Consider the following 10,739-nt stretch of genomic DNA (forward strand, 5'->3'; position numbering starts at 1 on the left):
CTGCTCTCAATTTCTGGGTCCGCCACTGGTATCATGTCTATACTATGCTTCGAAAAAATAACATATTGCCACGTGCCTTCACTAAACTCTGCCTAAGACGTGACCAACAATTTAATCGCCGTACATTAGGCATGGTTCAGCGAAGAAATACAGTACATCGAAGAATCGGCAGAATTGGGACCCTAACAAGAGAGGTGGATGGGCTAGAAATGTGCAATTTGTGGCCCACTACTGCACCATCCCCTTGGAATTCTGAAAGAGACTTTTACATGTATGCCATTAAAAAATGTGTAATTATATATAAGTCATTAAAAAAATTAACCGCACACGAGTGTCATCGTTCTGAACTTCTTTGCTCTTCAAACCATTCCGTTGAAGTTCCGTTCGTTTTTCACCGTTTGAAGTCCTGACAAGTGGGTCTGGTCAGTCAAAACGTCCATATACCCCTCTCATCCCTATCCTTATCAGTCAAAACTTATCAGGACTTCAAACGATGAAAAACGAACGGAACTCCGACGGAATAGCTTGAAGAGCAAAGAAGTTTAGAACGATGGCACTCATGTGCGATCAATTTTTTTAATGACTTATATGTAATTACCGACTTTTTTTATGGCGTAAAAGCCTTATTCCGAAAGGCCTCCCTAACCCCAAACGAAACCACCCTCCGCTACAAGTGACCAAACAAGCGCGACCTCCTCCGCCCGCACCTCGCCGCCGGCGATGGAGCCGCCGCCGCCTCCTGCTCCGGCGACTCACTCCGCTCCCGTCCGCGTGCTCTCCCGCACTCCGCCGCCGGCCTCCCCGACCCCCTCCTCCGCGGGCCCCGCCCCGTCGCCCGCCTTCCGCGATGGGGTCGTCGCCGTCGGCTTCGTGGGCGGCGCGGGGAGCGCACGCCTCGCGGACCGGATCCTCGACGGCCACGTCTTCTCCCCCGGTGGCTCGGCGGGCAGCCTCGCCGGGAGCGTCAGGTACCACCGCGACGCCGTCAGGAGGATGGTGTTCCTTCACCTCACGCCGCCGCCCGCGCCGCTCGAGGCGGTGGCAGGAGGCTGCCGCGACGGAGACCTCCCGGAGATGCTCTTCATGTTCTCTGTGAGCTCGGATTGTTGCTCTGCTTTTGCTCATTATATTATACTTATACATACAGTAGGTGTAGGTCTGCTATCCTGGGAATCGAACTGCCAAGCTGACCCCAAAGCCTCTGCCTGATTTGTCCGTTTGTATATGATCCACCTATTCTACTGCATCGTGTCAGCTAGTTATTGACGATTTGGTGCGCTTAAAACACTTTAACAACTTGAGGATGCTGTTTTTTTTTTGGCCTCGTTTAAAATTTCATAGTTTTCTATACATGCTTCTGATTACTGCCACTGATTATCTTTGTTTAACCGAAATCTTAGAACTAATCTTGTACAATGTTGCTTGCCTGTGTTCAAGCTTGGCTAATGTCTGGTTCTCTGACCATAGATGTTTTAGACTTCTTCATCATAGTTACCGGACTTTTACTTCATAGATTCATAGATTCACTGCTTCATAATCATATTTCTAGAATAACAGGTGCCTTTGACCACCCAAATGACTACTATGGTCTTGTTTCTTTTGTTTTCTGTGACAAAATGAGAATTATGATTGGTTTTACTTTACAACATTCTAGGTCTGCCACGTAATTATATTTCTGCAAGAAGGCTTCAGATTTAACACACAAACCTTAAAGAAGTTCCGACTGCTGCAATCTTCAAAGCATGCTCTCGCTCCATTCGTCAAGTCATTGGTAGCAGCTGCAATGCCTGCCAAAGCTGTTGCCTCTGACACCCCAACAAGAGCAACCCACAGGGCTTCCTCCATCTCCCCTCCAGCGCGCCGTGGAGGTCACGCAGGTCGTCAGTCCTCGGCCATCTCACTTATGTCCGGAACCAGTTCAAATGCTTCTGTACTGCCAGGCCAATGCATTCCTGTATTGCTCTTTGTCTTTGAGGATGATGCGCTTGATGTTTCAAGTGCTGCAGCAAGTTCCGATGATATGGGTGATGCATCTTCATCAAATCAGGGTTCTACCTCTGATGGATTATCAAAACAAAGCTTAGCTTCAAAGAGTTCTGGTTCAGTGGTTATGCTTGCCCGAGCAGCTAACAAATCTGAGGGTAATTCAGGCAAAAAACTGCATTCGTCCCTGGAGGGACAGATCCGTGTCTTGCTCAAGAAGTGCAGGGTACTTGCAGGCATGGAGCCAGGGCATATTGGCCCGAGGGGTGTAAGTAACATGAGTCATCATTTACCCCTGTTCTCACTCGATACCTCGAGGGTTGTTGCACTGTTGGAACGGTACATTAATAAGAAACGGGAGCCACTGGACATCATTGCAGGACTATTTGAAGACTCTTTGTGCTCCAAATCACCATTGGATATGCTTTCACTGGAAAACAACTACCACCCAACAAACCATGATGACTTTCAGTTGATCAAGGATTTTATATTTCGGCAGTCTGATGCGCTGAGAGGGAGAGGGGGATATTCAAGCAATGCAAGTGCCGGGTCTGTTGCTGGTGTTGGCATGGTGGCTGCTGCTGCTGCTGCAGCAGCAGCATCAGCTGCAGCTGGGAAACCAGCTAATGCACCTGATCTCCCTACTTTTGATAAATGGATGTCCATGAGTACCTCTATTCTGACTGCACTGCTGAGTGGTCAGTCTGAAAGCAAGACTAATACAAGTCCTAGTGAGAAGAATGACCAACTTCCTGCTGCAGGATCTAATGCCATTGAGATCGCATTATCGTGCTTGGAAAGTTATAATGGGCTGAACATGAAATTTTCTTCATCATGGTGCCAAAGGGTGCTTCCAGCTGCTAAGGAGATTTACCTGAAAGGTTTGCCTGCCTTTTACCCCACAAGCATGCATGAAGTGCAGCTACAGAAGGCATTGTGGTCCTTTGGCTCGATGGTTAAAGGACCAGCAGTCAGGGTATTCTCAAAGAAGCTAGAAGATGAGTGCCAGGCAATATGGGAATCTGGAAGGCAGCAATGTGACGCTGTTAGCCTAACTGGCAGACCATGTAAGCACCGCAGGCATGGCGATTTCTCTTCTTCAGATGCAATGAAACAACATTCTAGTGGATATGTCTTCCTCCATGCATGTGCCTGTGGCCGGTCACGTCGCCTTAGAGATGATCCTTTTGACTTTGAGACAGCCAATGTGTCTTTTAATTGTTTCCAAAATTGCGATGATCTACTACCTACCCTTGCGCTTCCAAGAGGCAGCGATGCTGGTTCATTTTCAGTATCCTCTTGGCGCTTGGTGCGTCTCGGAGGAGCAAGATATTACAAGCCAACAAAGGGGCTCCTCCAAAGTGGATTTAGCTCCAAGGAGAGGTATCTTCTAAGGTGGATTATATCTGTTGGTAGGGGGCAAGTGAGAAATGGCATCCGTTCTAATACTGTTACCTCATCCACAAGATCTGGTATGAACCCTCAGACTCCCCCAATAGTCACTGGTGAAGTAAAATCTGCTGTAACCCAAGTCACAGCACAAATTAAATCTGCAAAGCTCGAAAGTTCTGGAAAACAACCTGAAATGGAACCAATGAGCAACTCAAGTATTAATTTTGGTAAAGGTCTGCCAAATTTTACTATGAAAAAACCCTTTGCTGAAGTTGTTGCTGGCACCACATCAAAAGATTCCGAATTTCCTGCTCTTCAGCAGATGAGGCCACTGAAACCTGGTGGTCGAAAAGATAAGCGCCAAATGAATATAGGAGACCAGATTAATGGCCGGGGTCATGCGGCTGTCAGCCAAGGGCCTGTAGCTGAAACTGAATCTGCGAAAGCAAGCAGAAACAAGAGTAGTGAAAATTCTGATGGGAAGCCCTTTTTACAGATAGGGAGCAATATAGTACCAGTGATTGTTGGAAATGAGACTAGAGAAACTAGTCTGCTGGTACAACAGTTTGTTGTGTATGTTGGATTTGAGCATGAGTGTCCCTATGGTCATCGCTTCTTACTGTCAGAGAAACATATGAAGGAGATTGATTCTTCCTGTTTGCAGTATCAAAGACCTCATGTAAACAAAGAAGCAGAAGGCAAGCATGCACAAAAGTTGCTCCAAAATGCATCTGGTTTAATTGCATCTGCAGTGGACATAAACAGTGCACGGAAAAACAGTAAACCATTGCAATCATCAGGGAGAAACAGCCAGCAGCAATCACTTGAGCTGAGGGTTGATGCAGAGACTTCACAGCCTTCTCCTTGGCTTTCAGATCCACAGAATGGCAAAAGGGGGGAGCATTATTTTCCAAGCATTACAATTGATGATGGCGGAGAAGCATTTTCACTGATGAACAGAAACTTGCCAATATATATGCACTGTCCACATTGCAAGATCTCAGAAAGGAAGGAACATCAAGATGTAAAGTTTGCTGGTGCCGTGTCGCAACTTCAACGGATTTTCATTGTGAGTTACTGAGTTATAATGTTCTAACTGAAGTTTTTTGTCATAGTTAGATATGATGAAGTATCATCATTCACAATCTTACACCAGGAAATTAGATTTTTAGTTGCTCCCTGTTTCGTATAGTACCGTTGAAGTTGAGACATGTTTCTTGTAGTATCCATAGGGACATTGTTCTGTAATCTTGTCTTCCTACTAATGTCTAGGTTCTCTTTAATGCAGGTGACACCTGATTTCCCTGTCCTGCTGACAAGCTGCCCACTTGTACAGTTTGAGGCAAGTACACTCATCTATATTCAGCGTGAATCATATATTTCCTTTACTCACCCCATAGAGTAGCTATGGGAAGACATAACCTAGATGTAACAGAAAAGGTCACTAAGTGGAGTTATTGCCTTTTCCCTTTCTCTTCCAATCAGGGGTCATGTTTGCCATCGAATGTCTCTGATCATGATCGAGAAGGATCATTCAGTATTGGGTGCCGAGTTATCCTCCCACCTGAGAGCTTTCTTACAATGAGGCTTCCTTTTGTCTATGGTGTTGAGACAAAAGAGGGAAGTACATTTCCCCTAAAAAACTTTGAGCAACAACCAGAACTCATAGCATGGCTTGTTGGAGGCACAGCCTTGCAAATCGTATCGGTAGGGGACGTCACTGAGAAAGAAACCATTATGAAGTGATAGACATGTCATCTAAAGCTTTACTGGTTTTAGCATGTTCTAGTCACATCAGTGATGTGCCATTGGTGAGATGATAATAACTGTTCTTTTTTTCTTTCCTGCTATCTTCCCCACACAGTTTTTCTTAGTTCTCCTTTGTTTTGAATACCCAAGGCATTGAATAGGTCTGTTGTTGGTTTAATTCATGCAGGATGCTGGATGGATGATTATATTCCTGTCTGAGGTTTTACTTGTACTCCTGAACTTGTGCTGCTAAGCTGTTGATACAACTATTGCTTCCTTTCACTGTGCTCCAAGCATTGTGAAATAGAAGTTTCGCTGATATCTACCTGGATGGTGTATATAGATGCACGCAGAGGGGAGAGACCCACAGGTACAAGTTTGGTAGTTCTGTACTTTCACCCTTTTGATACCACAGTACTTGGCAAACTCGTTCATTGCTAAGCACAATATGTGTAACTGATGCAGGCAATCGGCAGCCGTTCTTGTCTTGTACACGAATAGGTGCCAGGAGGTAAAGTTCAGCTAGTTATGTAGGGTCTGTTTTTTTGAGGACCAGTGGATCAATCCGATTCCTTAACTGATTTTGCCTTTGGGCTGGGAGCTTTTGTAATAAGATTACTAGTTCAGTTGAGCTTTGTAGTGTAGTATTTTTTGGCCAGTTGATGTGCTGTTTTATTCCTAGGCGTGTTGAGAAATCTGGCCTTGGAATATAAAACGAGAAGAAGCAATTTTCTGAATGACCTTGTGGCAAACTGTTGCTTGAAATGCATGGTTTCCTCAAATAAACTTGACTGATCTGCCTGTGTCCCTTATTCTTTCTTGTATATATATGCAGTACAGGAATTTCCCGCAGCCTTTGGGGGGGAAAAGAAGATGGGTTTGAGAAGTGAAGTGATAACAGGAAAAAACCAGAGTTGTGTTGAAATATGGAGGATCCAGGTTGGCATCAGCCGCTTCTGGTAGACTGGAGACTGGGCTGGAGAATATTGAAGCTGGAAGGAAACGCACGAACAACTCCTGCTTGACAAGTGTAAAGGCAGCAGCAGGCTGTGCGAGAAATTAAAGGTGGACTGCGGGACGGCCGCCGTGTTAATGATGCGTCGAGTCGAGGTCTGCCCTTTTTGTTATTTTTCACCTGCAAAACAGGCGTTTCCACGTGATGTGAATCATTCCAGAATGGCTGCTCGAGCCTGGAGGCGGGGCTCGTTGGTTTACTCATGCAGGCCCCGGCTCTCCAATCCAAAATCCTGCGTGCAGTCCATGGTATGGTGCTAGTACCATTTGTCCAATCCAATGAGCGAAGTGAAGCATGACTGCACGAGTTTGAGTTGCTTGGACAAGTGGCTGTGGGTGTGCTACTGCTACTGCTACCTAACCTTTTGCTTGGCCGATAGATAACAATACCTGACTGACTTGAACTCTGCTGCTACCGGACTGATGGAAGTGGATATAAATGCGAACAAACAGCTGGCTGGCATGCTCCACACCAACGGCCGGCCGGAGCAGATGGAGATGGAGATGGAGATCCCTTTTAGCTTAGCTTTAGCTAGCTTCCTTTCCTTTGTGATTGTGATCTGCTACTGCAGGAAACCATGCATGATTCACAAGAAGCTAGCGTTGGTAATTTATTAACTGCCTCGTCTCCATTTATTTATTCATCATCATTCATCAGGTTTCGTTCCGTGTGCACTTTCATATGTGTGTGAGTGTGTGTTTATGAACCATATTCTTCTTCTTTTTTTTTAAAAAAAAAAGGGAGAGAAGGAACCATGTATGCATATCCACGACCTTGTGTTTCCAAATTAAATCAATCACATGATCTGAGTGAGTATTGATCTGTGATGTTCCGTGCTTGCACAAGCAGGAGCACGTGATGATGGTGGAGCATGTGACGTGGAGGCTGGAGCTTGGCTTGGCTTGACTTCGCTTAGAGGTTAGCTACAGGAGCAAAGTCTCGGATTGTACCTGACCTGCTGAATGTGATGGTGATCTTTACGCCTGTAGTAGGCTTGTAGCTAGCCCTGTAGCCACTCTGAATGATCTTCAGGCAGCAGCACTGATGTGTGGTCTCTGTTGTGTGCGTGTCGACGTGTAGAGACACAGCGATGCAGCAATGGTGGTTGCAGGTCTCCAACTCCAGCCACAGCTGCAGGAGTTGGGAGTTGGAGCAAGTTGGCTAGTGTTGGGTTGGCTTGGGAGCCGTACATTACGTGCTAGCATTGACGCCGTCCGCCTTTGCCAGGGCACTGTGCACATGCCGCGTTCGACGCGCTGGGAATGAGGAGGTGGCCGGCAGCGGCCGGCCGGCTGGCCGGCGCCAACATGCTGCTGCTGACGCGGTGACGCTGGCGGTGGCCTTGGCTTTGCTCGCTACCTGGCGTCAGTTCGTTCCTGGCATTAAACTAAACTGAACCTATGGAATATTGGTGGTGGCGGTCCACCGCCAGCTCCTTTAGGGCACGTTCGTTTTGCAGGGAATGGAGGGCCGGAACGAATCCGGATCGAAACATAGCTGTATTTTATACGGCCAACTATCACCGGCAAGCGTTCCGGTCGGAAATCAGCCGAAACGAACGGGCCCTTAAGAAACTTGCAAAACGGCGATCGATCAGAACAACTGGGATCGGACTGGAGAGCCATGCATCTGTGGATGTTAATGAAGTAGCTAGTACTAGCAGTACAGGTGGTACTGCTAGCTCCCTGGAGTCTGCACTCGGCAGCTAATCCTACTTACGACTAGCTCTACAAGTAACGCCCGTGATTAATTAAGCTCAACAGCAAACTCTTCAACAAACACAAGGTACTCTCCATTATTAATACTCCCCTCTGCCTAAAAAGAATGTAATTCTTATTTTCCAAGGAGTCGAGTGATTTTAAATTCGATTATATTCTGTAAAACATGCTAATATTTATGGTACCAAATAAGTATAATCAGATTAATTATTATGAAATATATTTTCATAATAAACCTATTTAGAGATGTAAATGTTGATACCATTTTTTTTATAATTGTCATCAAACCTAAAAAAATATTGGCTTGGTTCGGTCCTAGAATTTTTTTTTCAGACGGAAAGAGTGTATAATCCACCATAACTATCTCTCCTCTCCACTGCTGTAAGCCTGTAACCTCAATGCAATCATTCACTACTTATCTACAGCCATGTAGTCTTGTATAGACTAAGCTAAGCATCGTGTCGTCCCTGTTTAAGCCATGATGTCAGCTGCATGCGTTGTGAGAAGAGATAAAGTTAGAATTAAGAGCCACCCATGTGACAGTGTCAACCTCCCACGTTTCCGCCCATCTTCTCTCTTCTTTTATTTCCTCTTATTTGCAACAGCTCCTTTTGCGAGGTCCCTTTCCCTTCTTTGCGACATTATCCGTTATTTTGGTCACATCAATATAGTGCTGTGCTTTAGTTAGGGCCTGTTCGCTCGTCTGAATTCTAAAGGAATCTGGATAGTTTGGAGTAATACTGGAGAAATTTATGAGAGAAAAACACTCTTTCGGATAAAAAAAATAAACGGATCAAGCCGGGTTTAAGGGCACGCGAACGAGGCTACGTTGTGGCGAAACATACTGTCCATTTGGACACGGTGTACCTCCACTTTTATTAATTAATTAGTGCTAGTTTTCTCTCATGCTTACAGGATATAGGGGCATATATATATATATATATATATATATATATATATATATATATATATATATATATATATGTTCATAGGGGCGATTCCAATTGCATAAATGTAACACATCTGATGTTACGAGCTTGTTTAGCACCAAGATTTAGGTCCGAGAGGAATTAGCCAAACAAGTTTTTGGGTTTTAAAAATTTATAATGCACGTGAAATGATAAGCGAATCATATGTGACTCACTTTTGTGGGCTCAAAAAAATATCTAAGCGAATCATAACGAGAAACATGGGATAAGTCGTTTTAATTGTTTGACACGAAAAATAATTATATAAACAAAAATAAAATATAACTTGTGTGTAATACTTAAGTAAAGATGACGAGCAAGTGGTGTAGGCCCGTTCGGCTTACTTCATATTCGGCTTGTTCGGCTTCTTTTTTTTAGCCAGAACAGTGTTTTTCACTCACAACAATTCAGCCAGAACAGTATTTTTCAGCCAGTTTCAGTCAAAATTATGTTAGCCGAACGGGACCGTAATTGAAGATGTAACTTTAATCTGTGAAAATAAAGTGTTACGTAGTGCTCTTGGGAGCTCAAAAATCAAATTTGACGTTAAGATAAGTTCTTTTCGTTAAGTCGGCAAACACTGGAACTATTGTTAAAATACTATTTTTGGCGAATTATATTAAGCAAAATAATTGAATGGTGCTTAAATATTTTGCTCATATGGGTTAGTATAAGGTATGGACTAATGCATGAAGTATTTGTTGGTTGAAGTTAACAAGGTTTAGAACTATTAAAAATTGCGACAAAAGAGTTAATGGTTACTTAGCCCAACTGAAATATTTAACTTTTCTAAGTATGGAAGGATAGTAGACAATGCTATTTTAACATTTAAATTCTAACTAAAATGTTTAAACACTAGATCCATGTTTTTGTACTGTTGGTTGCTTCTAAGTAAGCACTTGAGCATAGTGTAGGTCGAAGTTGGGTTGGATGTCACGTTGCTCTCGTAAAAATTGCCCAAACCTCCTTAGAACGCGATGTGAACCATGATTTGGTGCTCGGTTCGTGAACCAGCGTTCAACGTGACGATCTTATCTTGGCGTCTCTCCATCTTTCGTGAACCAGCGTTCATAAACCTAGGGTCCCTCGGGGACCGGCTTCCACGCCAAGGCTCGGCCCAAGCGGGCAGCACACAACTCATGGGCCGGCCTAAGGATCTAAAACGACAGGCCAAAAGAGCGGCCCAGTCACCGACTAGAAGGTCTGGCCGAAGAGGAACAACGCCCGCTCGCCGTCCACTTCGGCCCACCTCTCCTACCGGAGCGCTCGCTTCGGACTCTAGCCGCCTCCAACCCCATGTCTTTGACCGAGGTTCGCAGAAACCCTGCTCACCACTCTTCTCCGACTGGCGCGACCAGGACCGACTGGGGCCATCCGACCAGGAACGCTGAAAGCTCTAGTTTGGTTTTGGTGAATTGATGAAACCCTAAGTGCTAACCTAGTTTATCAAGTGATCATAAGATATGCAGCACACTTCAAGTGGAGAAGCCAATGAAGATCATAACATGACAATGGTGATGCCATGGCGATGATCAAGGGCTTAAACTTGAAAAGAAGAAAGAGAAAAAACAAAAAGCTCAAGGCAAATGTATAATTTGTAGGAGCTATTTTGTTTTGGTGATCAAGACACTTAGAGAGTGTGATCACATTTAGGTTTGATAGCCGTACTATTAAGAGGGGTGAAACTCGTATCAGAATATGGTTATCAAAGTGCCACTAGATGCTCTAACTCATTGCATATGCATTTAGGATCTAGTGGAGTGCTAACACCCTTGAAAATGTTTGTGAAAATATGCTAACACATGTGCATAAGGTGATACACTTGGTGGTTAGCACATTTGAGCAAGGGTGAAGAGAACAGAGGAGATGCCAGCGTCGATCAAGTGACCGGACGCTAGATCTGAATGCACCGGA

At 44.7% G+C, this 10,739-nt stretch overlaps 1 protein-coding gene across 3 annotated transcripts; it reads left to right on the forward strand.

Moving 5' to 3' along the window:
• Positions 1-652: 652 nt before the first annotated feature.
• LOC136478423 (uncharacterized) lies at positions 653-6,779 on the forward strand. Of its 3 annotated transcripts, none has more exons than XM_066476874.1 (7): positions 653-1,092; positions 1,655-4,444; positions 4,664-4,717; positions 4,861-5,186; positions 5,312-5,494; positions 5,590-5,635; positions 5,960-6,779. In XM_066476874.1, the coding sequence occupies exons 1-4, from the start codon at positions 721-723 to the stop codon at positions 5,119-5,121; spliced, it is 3,477 nt and encodes a 1,158-aa protein (XP_066332971.1). In that variant the 5' UTR covers positions 653-720; the 3' UTR covers positions 5,122-5,186; positions 5,312-5,494; positions 5,590-5,635; positions 5,960-6,779. The 3 variants fall into 3 exon arrangements, with proteins under 3 accessions (XP_066332971.1, XP_066332972.1, XP_066332969.1); XM_066476875.1 differs by having other exon boundaries at positions 5,965-6,779; XM_066476872.1 differs by lacking the exon at positions 5,960-6,779 and having other exon boundaries at positions 5,590-5,924.
• Positions 6,780-10,739: the final 3,960 nt, after the last annotated feature.

This window comes from Miscanthus floridulus, chromosome 8 (assembly GCF_019320115.1).
Source record: "Miscanthus floridulus cultivar M001 chromosome 8, ASM1932011v1, whole genome shotgun sequence".
Lineage (NCBI taxonomy): Eukaryota > Viridiplantae > Streptophyta > Magnoliopsida > Poales > Poaceae > Miscanthus > Miscanthus floridulus.